Consider the following 12,877-nt stretch of genomic DNA (forward strand, 5'->3'; position numbering starts at 1 on the left):
TTTAATTGCTTTTATACGGAAATTTCCTAAAGTTTTATGCATCTCATGGCCTAATAAATACTTTTTATATCGGGTCAAGTTGAAGTCATACTTCACTTTTTTAAGTTTTAAGCTATGTTTGGAAAAACTTATTTGAATTTATCTGATAGCATAAGCTCTTATGCCAGTATTTGAGAAAGCTTATGCAAACAGCTTATGACCTACCATAAGCTATTTTTAGCTTATTTTCATAAGTTACTCAAGATAGTTTATACTTATATATAACTTATTTTCAATTTATTTCAATAAAAAAATTAAAATAGCTTATGAATAAGCGTTTATGACCATAAGCGTTTAATTAAACTGTGTTTCCAAACGAGGTTTAAGTGTCTTAGGGATTTATCGACTACAATGGTCGATGTCTCATTTCAATGCTTTTTGTCATTTTTTTCTTGAAACATGTATTTTAAGAATTTTAAAGAAAGACATTCTTTTATAATTTTTAGATTTTTAACCTAAGTGGTCAATTATATAATTAATATAATTAACAAATGATTAACCATGCTGGATATAGTACTGTCTAATAATTAAAGGATCGGAATTAATCAGGAAACCCAACACTGTCTATTGTCTAATAAGAAGGCTTGCATTTAAACTCTTGTCAGAATCTGCATATTAAGATAAGATGAACTGTAATAAACATCACTGGCTTACATCTAACTGTAATTAACCTTACATCACTGATTAATATTAGGAATGGTGAGTTAAGTTGGTAGACATGCCTAAGGGTCCCTCTCGGTTCAAATTAATTCCATTGTCAGCTTTAATATCCTATGTGACCACTGAGGCACTGACCACTTCATTTAATTTTGAGCTAAATAATTAACAATATAATGCAGTTGTAATCAGTATCCACTATAATATCTTATGAACCCCTGATGAATGCTCAAGGCCAGCTCACACATCATTTTCATCATTAATTCGTTTTATCTAAAACAGGAAAAGGAAAAAGACAGAGGCGAGAAGAAATAAAATATTTTTTGGTTGGCATTATTTTTTTGGAAAGGTGTTTTGGTATTATTAAAACAGAGGTAAACGCATTCATGATGCATGCTATTGTTGTCCATCTTCATTCTTTCCCTTTTCCTCATTTCTTTAGCTTTTTAATGTTCTCTATACCCTCAATGCTTGCCTTTTAACATTTTTAGTGTGCTGCATCATCCAAATTTGTCTTTAGTCTGCTCTCTTACTTTCATCTTTTTTTTTTAACATTTGGTCTCTTATTTTTGAATTTTTTTTTCCTGTTTTCTTTCAATTTCAATTTTTGTAATTTAAACATAAGATTTTTTGTATTTTGATTAAATAAAATATGCTAAGATTAAAAATAAAGAAACAATAACCAGATAAATTTAGATGTTCACAATTATAATTACAATATGTTCCATTATATGATTCTTCATTATCATCCATGTAAAAGAGTGACATATCTACATTGTTAATAATGCCACCACTAATATCTCGAGCCCCCTTCTTTATAGGCACATCAAAAGACACATTTATCTTGTAACTCTTTCTTTGTTCACGATATCCTTTGGCTATCATGGTGCATGAGGGAGCACTAAATAATCTTTGCAGAGATCCAAATTGAATATTTGCATATAATACTCCTTCAACCAGTGGCTTTGTGAGTAGTTTAAAGCACTTATGCATTATAAAGGATAAAGTGCAAGAATATTATAAAGGACATGCAATGGCTGAAACTGTGATAAAATACACTCACATGCATAAAATACATGCTCCAGCCACAGCTTCGTTGGAGTTCATGCTACATAACTTAGCATCTCCCTCGCCACTCTCACCTTCCCCTCGATGTCGATGGTGCCAAAGTCGACTGGTCCTCTACTGTGACCACTTTTGCACCTAATAACGGCTACATTATTGATGTGACAACGCTCCAACTGTAAAAGTCTTAATAATTTTTTGGGATCGTAAGACCCAAACCCCTTCACAACCTTGAACTGAGAAAACTGTTGTAGAATAATGGGTTGAGGCATTGTCTAACCCAACTAAACTTACAATTTGTAAAAGGGAGCATATGAGAATGAGAGTGTGTCATAGATAGATAGATAGATTGATTGATAGATAAAGATAGAGTGAGGTAGAGAGGAGAGAGGAGACGGTGGAGGAAGGAGCATGGCCTTTGTCCAACGACGCATAAGGCATTTCCAACTCAAAGGATGGTGGTGAGATTCTCAGGGATTGGCATTGATGGCGAGGATTGCAGCTCAAGGAACATTGATCACGGTTTCTGGTTGTGCGTCGGTAGAAAGTGAAAGTTATGGGAAATGAGACGCTTGTAGAGACTAAGATCGAGGGTTTCATGGTGCATACAAGGTTATTTTTTTGTGGTTTCTCCCTGGAGCAAAGAATGCTTCGCAGTGTGGATAGGAGTGACACAACCTCGAGACTTCAACGGCTCTAATCACCATACACCTCACCGGAAATCATCACCAACTGCAGTTGCAACTTCACAGTTTATTTGAAATTCTTTTCAGATGTGTTGTTAGTGCCTCTTCCTCTAGACCTTAACTCTCATTTTTTAGCTATCATTTTTTCTTTTGATATTATAAGAGGCTAAAAACCCAAGTACATATGAACTAACCTCTCAAGTAGAGAGTGTTACAAATAGGGCACCAAACTATAAGAAGATACAATATCATAAACTCTACTACTCATAAGAAAATAAGAAAGGATAACTCATTCCTTACAAACAAATTCGATAATGAAAAAAAAACAAGAAAAGAAAATAGTTAAAAAGGGAAAATATATGATAATGAAATGAAAAAAAAAATGTACATGTATAAAAATTAAAAACCTAAACAAATTTTATCTAAAATTCCCAAATATAAAGTGAAAGAAAATTAATAATGTAATAGCAATAACAAGAAAAGTAGGAGGAGTAATACATTGTTTTGTTGACTCCTTTGAACCAAACCTAACACAAAACAAAACACCCTCATCTCCTTTCTCTTATTCGTTGCCCAAAACCCTTCTTTGTGCAGCGACGCCATGGATTTGGACGAGTGGATCTCTAAGGTCAGAGATGGACAGCACCTTCTCGAAGAACACCTTCAACTTCTCTGCGAATACGTATGTTCTGTTTTTCATGCTTCTTCTTCGCTCTTAATTTGGAATCTGAATCTGAATCCTCCATTTCGATCTCTTTCCCTCTTCGATTCAACTCTTTTCTTTTTCGTTAGATTGTTTTAGGGCCTCAACGCTTCTTGATTTCGTATATATGAGTTTTTCCCCTTTTCAATTTTCGTGTTTCGTCGAAGAAAATATCGTAGCATCGTTAATTGCTGGAAAATCAAGATTGAAGTGTTGGTATCTCGATTGATGTTTCGTGATTTTGTTTACAAATGGTTCACCAGGTTAAAGAGATCCTTATTGAGGAGTCCAATGTGCAGCCAGTGAATAGTCCAGTGACTGTTTGTGGTGATATTCATGGTCAGTTTCATGATCTGATGAAGCTTTTCCAGACCGGGGGTCAAGTTCCTGAGACAAATTACATTTTCATGGTATATTTGCTACACTTTTCTTTCTCTGTAAACCTTGATGATTTGATAATATCCTCTTCTTTATTTGAGTTATATGTTTTTTTCCTAAATGCATGACAGGGAGACTTTGTCGATCGAGGTTACAATAGTCTTGAAGTTTTTACCATCCTTTTACTGCTTAAAGCTAGGTATGTATGTTCTTTTCCATGCTTGTTTGCATTTGTTGTGACTCTTGACTTACTGTAGTATTTAGATGCACTGTTAATAAGACCATCACTTTGTATTTGGCTTAAGGGGTTTGGTTTGGAAGAGTTTTAAGATTAATTTGGTTTGTTTCCCACTAGTGTCAAATTGTTTATGATATTTCCCAACAGTCTGTCATAGCTAGCATATTTGACTATGGAAATTTTTAATCAATGAAGATTTCAAGTTTAAAGGCTAAAAGAAATGTAACTTTGAGAAAGGTTATAGAATAGTGGGAATAGTTTTTACTTGGACAATTTGGCGTGATTTAGTGTAGGGATAGCGAAAGTGTTCCAACTTTAGCCATGAAAGTGAACCCTTTTATGCAGACGTCCACGATTTTTCAGCTTGTTCTTTGCAACTGATCCTCCCAGTTGTTTGATGGTAGCAGTTGTCACTTGTCATGCTGACAATATGTTATAGAGTTGATGGGATCAAGGTAGTTCAAAATTAATAAAGTCGTGTTTTCACAGTGGTGATTGGTTGTGGTGGCTGTGCAGTGCAGTGCCAGTGTGATGGTTGCATGTTCTATATGTCAACTTTAATAATTCTTGCTGATATGAATTTCCTTAGATTATCAAAGCCACCAAAAAAATGTTCAGCCTAATGTTTCTTATAGTTTTTAACGTCTGTTTTCCTTCATTGGGTAGTTCAGGGTTGCTTCCGTCTCTGATGCAGATAGATTGGGTAGCACTATTGCTTTCTTAGTATTCTCATTTTCAGTTTCTTTCCATTTTGCCTTTTTCCTGTTGCTGAGGATACTTGTTACACTTCTGCTGTCCTGTTCTCTATGATAAAATCTTTCTATGGGGGAAAATTAGGGTGATTATAAGATATCATTTGAAATAAGGAGAAATAACTAGAATGAAACATAAATAATCAAGAATGCAGGGAGGCTTTTCAGTTTTTCAGTGAGAGAAAGAGAAACTTCTGTGAAACAGAAGAATCTTGATGCATAGAGATGCCCTTATAAATGTGGACATTCTAATCGAGAAATTTAAACACCTCACATTGCTGCCCGGGAAACCTTTAAAATGAAGCATGAAAAAACTACCCTGGGTGTCTGGGCACTGAGCATGAGCACACCAAACAGACTATCTCAAAGTAGTGTCCCTTATAAAGAAAAGAACAATTTTAAGATTATACATAACTAATAAAGGATGCTCACGCCATTTAATAATCTAACCAGAATTTGTATTGGACTTGCATTTCTTGGTTTGTTCTCCATGGAAGGGATACAATTTATTTTGGGGACTTTTAATTTGTGCAAAGGCATTTTATTTTTTAGAGTTACCTGACACACACCACCCTCCTCCCCCCCAAAATTATTTGGTCTAATAATATTTGTTTAATTTGTATGTAATTCATACTGTCTTATTTACTTTATTTTTCCTTTGAAATTTACGCATCCTTTTATTTTTTGTCTAATTTCATAGATACCCAGCTCATATTACCCTTTTACGTGGAAATCATGAAAGCAGACAATTAACCCAGGTACACTTTATGAAGAATCAGACATGAATCTTTCTAGACTTGCAGAACTTACATATTTATAATCAATCAACATATCTCACTGAGGAGGGGTCTATGAAATATTTCTGAGCTATGCCATTCTAGCATGCTAATTATAATGATGATATGGATGATTGCGTTGCTTGTTAATTATTCTATCTCACTTAATGTTAATTTTCAATATTGCTATTTGCTAGTAATGTATTTTTTAGTTCGCTGAGGTTGGTATATTCAGGAAACGATAAGTGCTGATGTCCAAAGAAAAATTGAACTAAATCACTGGTAATTTTAAATTTGGTCCTTAATTTTTTTAGCATGAGTTAGCTAAGCTAGGAGTCTACTTACTAGAATTTTCTGAAGCTGTAATAAAAATTTGGACATGGTTGTTTAGGTTGAAAACTTGAAATGTAGTTAATGACTCATTAGTGATATTATCTACCATGCATTTAAGTGGGATATCAAATCGGATTAGTAGAAGCGAGGCCTGCTTTGGAAAAAAAAAAGGTAGAAGTGAGGTAGGTTGCTGTGCAGAAGGATACAACTTCTGGTAGCCTTATAGGTTTTAGTGGGTTTTGCATTCTCGCCACAAACTTCACACTTATGGTGGAAGGTTGTCTCTTGTATTGCAGTAGCATATTTTTACCTTGCCGTCTGAAGACTAAGGGGTATATATTGTAGGTTTTTACATGTTCTCACCTGATTTTTCTAGATTATCTGTGATATGCACCACTTATTGAAGGTTGGGGTTATGGGCCAGTATACTAAATATAATTGCATTTGGTGTTTTCGGCACCCTAAGGTTACTGAGGTGTTTTAGAAAAAAAGGGGTGGTAGTATGGAAGTTAATTCTCACATCGGTAGTGTGAAAGGTTTGACCTTGTGTCCTGCACAAATGGAAGCTGGAAGAATGAAACCTTAGGTTGGAATGGTGGTAATGAGAGGGAGGCAGGGAAACAGAAAGAGTTAGGAAAACTTGAGTGGTTGGGATTGGGAAGGAGAGACAGGAAATCTGGTCTGTTTGAAACTATTGTAAGAAAGTTTATTCTCTATTACTGGTGTCACCTGTATGTCATCTTTAGAGCATGACTTTTTGCATAATAGTCAATAAAAGAGTGCCTTATTTTTCAGTTTCTGTCTGTACGCATTGTTTCGTGTTCTAATTATAAAATGTATTGTTCTTAATAATCATAAATTAGGTTGGGAAACAGAAGGGCACTAATAAAGTATTAGCCCATACGGGCTGATAAGATAATAGACCATTAACTCAATACCGGCTGAAATTTCCTGGCAGATAATAGACCATTAACTCAATAACGGCTGAAATTCTGGAATGATGTATCGAGAACAAGCCCGAGAGGTATAGACATGGAAAATTATGAATAAGCTGTGATGATGGTGTACATGCTCAACTTTATGTCCAATGATCCATGTTGGAGTTTGACCCCTATCCATATCTATATGCAGTTCGGTTCCGTAGCTAGATAGGAGACTGTTTATTATATATTTGATTCAGTGGTTATAAGACTTATGAGCTATCATTTTAGTTTTGCTTTGTTTTCTCCTCACTACAGCATTAAAAGATGCCAATTTATAAATTTCAAATGCTAGTTTTCATAATGGAGATATAAGTCTTGGGATGTTAGGACTAGAAATGCCTATTTATCTTGCTGATTTATGCTAATTTTGTAATTTACTGTTCTCTTAGGTCTATGGATTTTATGATGAATGCCAGAGGAAGTACGGGAATGCTAATGCTTGGCGGTATTGCACAGATGTTTTCGACTATCTAACACTTTCTGCAATTATAGATGGAACTGTAAATATCTTTTACTTTCTCCCTCCATATTTATATTCTCCACGTGCCTGTGTGCATCTTGTTCTTACTGGAGATTTTTGGATTTTTATTTATGTTTGAATGTTATTCATCAAAATTAAATCTTCTACATGCTTTGTTTAACTTAGGTGCTTTGTGTCCATGGCGGCCTTTCTCCTGACATTCGAACAATTGATCAGGTCCTCTAGCTCCCTTCTTAATGGCAAACACTATATTCCTAAAGTTTGGACTGTGTTTCCGTATATATGTTTTTTTGGCCAGATGTCTAATTATACCTTCTCAAATTAATTGTACAATTTTCCTCATTCACATCACGTGTATTGCACCATGCTGTGCTCCTTATAGATGTCCATCCATGCCCAGTCTGTTTGTGGATACATCATATGTACATTCAATTGGTATATTTTATGTGTTTGAATGTGTGGTACTTCCTGACCCTGCTCTCATGATGTGAAATGTCTGTAAATAAGCTTGCTGGATCTTCTTCCCATTGCTTCCCAGACTGTTGATGCCTATATTGCCTAAATAATACAGTTGGACATGTATTTTTCCTTTACTTTTCACTGACAATTTAATAATTAAACTGTTATTGTTTGACTTCTGAAAGGCCTTTAGTGCTACCAATTTGTCATGTCTATTCGATTTACTACTTAAGTTTGGCAACGTCTTTTGGGAGAACGAAACTTATCTTAATTTATGGCAGATAAGGGTCATTGAACGGAACTGTGAAATTCCTCATGAGGGTCCTTTTTGTGATCTAATGTGGAGTGATCCTGAAGAAATTGAAACATGGGCAGTCAGTCCCCGTGGAGCAGGTTGGCTATTTGGATCAAGGGTCACAACCGAGGTAATGCAATTTCATTTTTAATTTCTTATAGAACTAGTTATTTGTTTTAATCTTACCAGTGCATTGTTATTTATGCAGTTCAATCACATAAATAATCTTGATCTTGTTTGTCGAGCGCACCAACTTGTTCAAGAAGGCCTTAAGTATATGTTCCAAGATAAAGGCCTTGTAACTGTAAGTTTGTTTCTTTTATGAAATAGCTTAAATTTTATGTAGCTTAAATTTTTAAAACTAAACATTGTAATCGCATTTGAATATAAAGTGGTCAATAAATTACTTCCCTTGAATTTTGCAGGTTTGGTCTGCACCTAATTACTGTTACCGATGTGGAAATGTGGCTTCTATTCTCAGTTTCAATGAAAATATGGTGAGTCCTCCTAAATCCATTTTCATGATAATCTTGGTTACTGCATCAATTTGTTGTATGATATCATGGTGCTTTTCCTTTTACATCTCTCATTACTAGAAATAGATTTTCATGTAACTATTATCACTATTGACACATCACTATTTTTAATTTTATGATAACAAGGTGGTAACTATACTGATTTTACTGGCAAAGTATAAGAAAAATTACCATCTTTTATTTTGCTCTGATGTAATGATTGTGCTCAGGGATAGTAAATGTTTTTTTGTATGTCTCTCAACTGCGCAATTATCATACTTGAAATCTATGGTTGTGTGATAAAGTTGCTGCAAAATATGTTTATATAAGCTTTGTATTTCTCTTTGCTACAGGAAAGAGAAGTTAAATTTTTCACCGAGACAGAGGAGAACAATCAGATGAGAGGGCCAAGGACAGGCGTTCCATATTTTTTATAACTTGGTGCAGTTTTTTTTGAATTCATTGTAACATTATACTCCATAACATCATAAAAATTATTGATGGAGTAGTAATATAGTTAATACCTTTGATGATTGGAGTTTGATAGTTATGTATTAAGGAAGATCTTGCAGGGTATGTCTTTTTAATGTGGATCTTGTTGACCAAGAGATTACCAATGTCCAATGCAACAATTTATCTTTCCACTCAGTTGCCCGGAAAATTTTCATTTAAATTTTTATTGAAAATTTATTTTTACAGTGGTTATATTTTAACCTAAAATAAGACGTTTGAAATTCACATTTTGAAAAGTTTTTTGAATCAGTAATTTTGATCAAAGAAGAAAATTCGTTGGTAATTCCCTAATGTGCATTTTATGGGGCTATTTGGTCCATATATGTTCAAGGGATGCTAGTATGAATTGTGAATATTTTCTTAAACGGGTATTGAATATTAATATTAGCTTTTAGGAATCAATTCATTTACATTTTCAGAGACTAATATGAATATTGATTATTCTATGTATTTTAGGGACCAATTTGACCAATATACTACACTTTTAGGAACTTAATAATGAACTTCCTTCATTTTTAGATGATAACCACCACTATGCTTCCAGGTACCCAGATCATGAATATATTTGCTTATTTTTTTAACTTTAACCCTACTTTGGAAAGGGTTAAATCCTATGCCTTGTGGCTTTTCCTTCCACCCCAACACCAATGAAGTGAAAATCCATATTTCTTTCAACATCTGTATCGAGCAAACTCTTCAAATTAAATGCGGTTTTATCCAAAGTGCATACAGAAAATTGAAATGAACAAATCATAACCTACTTTCTACAACATGCTAATATCCTCATATCCTTCTAATATACACTAATGACACAAATCAAGCCACTGTGAATCCTAAGTATTACAAATCATCTTTCATTTCAGTAAAAGATGCTCTCAATGTACCATCTAAATTATGCACAGTGCTCCATCCAATGAAAGGATACATAAACTGTACTCAGCAGTAAACTAGCGATCATGTCATGGAGATTCATCATCCACATTCAAGTTTTCTTTTGTCCCAACATGCCAAGCCCAAAGCTCATCTGGTGTGATGGGTTCTGAGGCAACAGATCAAACAGCCTCTAGGAATTTTCTTGCATATTGATGCAAGTTATTTCATCAAATTATATGTATCCAATGGAACTATGCAATGCATTCCCCTTGCATTTCTTTTACAAAGGCAAAAAGTTACATGCATTTGTAAATGGAAACCTTTTTAGCAATATGGCTTGACTCAAAATTAGGGCTCTTAATTTTTCAGGACACTGGATGATCAAATAACAAGAGAAGGAATATCTTCTTGGAAATCTGTAAAGCTATTCAAACAGGGTGGCTTGGCTGCACCAAAGTAAAAGTAGGCCATGATTTTTGACAACTCATCTGCATTGCGAATTGCTGAGAAACAACAAACAGAAGTTAGTCAGACGAAGGGGACTAATACTATGTTTGGATATCACTTGGTTTTAATGCAAACAAACGTTAGCGCGCACTTTAAAGTAAAAAAGTAACGGATTTTTTTTTAATGAATTGAGATGAAAGTTTGTTTACGTTAAACTCAACTGATATCCAAACATACTAATAGATGGAAAAAAATAAATTACTTTTTCCGAAAATATGTTTTTGGTAGCATAGACCAATACCTTTATCACGGAATAGAATCTTCCCTGATTTAGTGAAGATCATCTCTGGGAAGACTGATACTTTAAGTGCAGCAACCAGTTCAGTCTCAACAACAGCATCAAGGGCAACACACTTTCATACAAAATGCAGTAAGATGTGAGATCAAAAACAAAATTCTGATAAATAGCAGAAACCGAAGGAAATAATTGCATGACTTCAATTACTTACTCTAGGTGAGGGTAATCTGCAGTTCCATATGATATGCACAGCCTTCTCAAGTTCATCTCGAATTCTTTCATTCTCCTTTGGCCTAAAAATAAATACAAAAAATTTGTATCAATTGTATTAACTTTTATTTGACTGCAAATATGATATGGACACTACAACTTCAAAAAATGTAATATTGAAGTCATCAGGCAGACTCAAGAAAATACCTTAATGTACTTTAGTCAAATATCGACGTTAATTGCACACAAGGCGGAAAGTAAATCCAGAAGAGGAATCCTTATTTTAAGGAGAAGAGAGAAAAACCAACTAAGCAACCAGCCTATTCAGTTGAAGTCAAATTTAAGTTGCTGACACTAACCAAATAGGAGACTATTAGAGTTCTCCAAAATGGTCACTAACAACTGTAAGTTTGTAACATACGCACAACACTCTGCAGCATGCTTATGTGAACAAGCAATACTGGAGCCACTAGCATTTCCCTATGTAGTAGACTAAAACAAGAGTAGAAAATTGAAAAAACAAACTAGTTCTAGATAACTTTCCATTCAACTACTTAAACAAACAACTATGGGGATAAGATTCAGAATGTAAAAAGGTATAGTAGAGGGAGATTGAGTGTAGAAGTAGCATATACCTTCTATATCGATTGTGAACAAGAATAATCAAGGGACTTATGTCTTTGAATACAGTCTCCTCCCATTCTGAGCTCTTTATGTCTTTGATAGGACGAATGTAGTCATCATCTTGCCACACTACTTTGTTACCTTCATCATCATCGTCATCATCATCCTTAGCCTTCTTGTTGTCTTTAATGGTAATCTTGTTGAAAAACTGCCCCAGGCTGAATCCCCACCCATCAGCATCTTCAGGCCAGTTAGGATCCTCCTCATCCACAACAAGAGGGTAATCCTTCATAAGCTTTTCCATTTTCTTCTTCTTTTCCTCAGGGTCTGACTCCTCTTGAACATTAGGCTTCATATCCATCACTTGTCTAATTTTCCTCCTCCACTCTTGCCTCTCTTCAAGAGTCATAAGATAAGGGTCATTGATTGGAGGAGGCGCATCATTTTCATCATCACTATCACTGTCACTGTCACTTGATGCTTCTCGCTTTCCACTCTTCCTATGAGCACCATCAGATTTGAGTGCCTGAACTCTCCTAGGGGCTTTGGAATCACCAACCTGTTTCAGGAAAATAGAACAGTAACTCTATCTGAAAGAGTTTAATTCCATTTTTTAGATAAGTTTTTCCAAATTGTTCCTATCAACTAAAAGCCAGGACAAATTCAAATACTTACCAGCAAAGACAGGTTTGAGGAAAGGCTCAAATTCAAGAACTGCTTCCTGGGTTTATCTTTGTGAAGACAACAATATGAAGTGGGCATGTTAAAGTTCCTCTCTTTTACGCCTATAGGTGAACTGAGCGATGAGGAGGGCAAAGTCATGGAATGTGGCACCACCATTTCTTCAAGCAAAGTATTCTAAGCAGGAAAAAAAAATGGTAAGTGTGAGTGGATAAACGGAATACTAGTCTAGTACTGTACACGGAAGTGGAATCGAAAATAGTCTAACACTTTCAATTCACTCGCATGAATAATAGCTAAAAACTAGCTATCTATCATGCGAGTGAATTGAAAGAGTTATAGTAAATTATCATCAGTTGGAATGGAAACTGAAAAAGACACAGTGATACAAAAACATAGGAGGCTAGTTAAGGAATTTCATGCATCTTTGATGTGATTATATTTATAGAGAAGCTCTTACCTTGTCTGCTTCAGTTATGTTCTTCAATCTACTCTTCACTGCTGCTGCTTCTTCTTCTTCCGGTTTCTATCGGGTTCAGCTGAACTATCTGAATGAATGAATGGTTTGAAGAATGGGGCATCCACTATGGGCCTTCGCATGTGGGTTTCAGGCCCAGAACAAGCGAAGCACGTGTTTCAGGAAAACTAAATCCATAACAAAGTCATTGCCAACGATTTTGCGACGGAAAGCAAAGCCGTCACAAAATCCTTGTCAGCGATATTGCGACGGTATCCGTCACAAAACCTTTGTCGGTGATTTGCGACGGAAATAAATTCGTCGCAAAATCCTTGCCAATTTGTTTTCGACGAAAATAAACCTGTCACAATATCCTTGTAAGTAAGGCAAATCTAGCGACGGAGAATTGGAGAG

General features: G+C 35.0%; 2 protein-coding genes across 2 annotated transcripts; one reads left to right on the forward strand and one right to left on the reverse strand.

Annotated features, from left to right (window-relative positions):
- Window positions 1-2,949: 2,949 nt before the first annotated feature.
- On the forward strand, window positions 2,950-9,008 carry LOC130717887 (phytochrome-associated serine/threonine-protein phosphatase). Its single transcript, XM_057568282.1, has 10 exons — window positions 2,950-3,129; window positions 3,414-3,560; window positions 3,660-3,727; window positions 5,219-5,276; window positions 7,000-7,110; window positions 7,257-7,307; window positions 7,832-7,975; window positions 8,054-8,149; window positions 8,271-8,342; window positions 8,714-9,008. The coding sequence occupies exons 1-10, from the start codon at window positions 3,049-3,051 to the stop codon at window positions 8,795-8,797; spliced, it is 912 nt and encodes a 303-aa protein (XP_057424265.1). The 5' UTR covers window positions 2,950-3,048; the 3' UTR covers window positions 8,798-9,008.
- Window positions 9,009-9,600: 592 nt separating this feature from the next.
- Window positions 9,601-12,591, reverse strand: LOC130720946 (thioredoxin-like fold domain-containing protein MRL7L, chloroplastic). Its single transcript, XM_057571655.1, has 6 exons — window positions 12,467-12,591; window positions 12,001-12,183; window positions 11,337-11,884; window positions 10,703-10,784; window positions 10,495-10,606; window positions 9,601-10,249 (listed from the first exon to the last, which is right to left on the reverse strand). The coding sequence occupies exons 2-6, from the start codon at window positions 12,163-12,165 to the stop codon at window positions 10,128-10,130; spliced, it is 1,029 nt and encodes a 342-aa protein (XP_057427638.1). The 5' UTR covers window positions 12,166-12,183; window positions 12,467-12,591; the 3' UTR covers window positions 9,601-10,127.
- Window positions 12,592-12,877: the final 286 nt, after the last annotated feature.

This window comes from Lotus japonicus, chromosome 5 (assembly GCF_012489685.1).
Source record: "Lotus japonicus ecotype B-129 chromosome 5, LjGifu_v1.2".
In the NCBI taxonomy this organism is placed as follows: Eukaryota; Viridiplantae; Streptophyta; class Magnoliopsida; order Fabales; family Fabaceae; genus Lotus; species Lotus japonicus.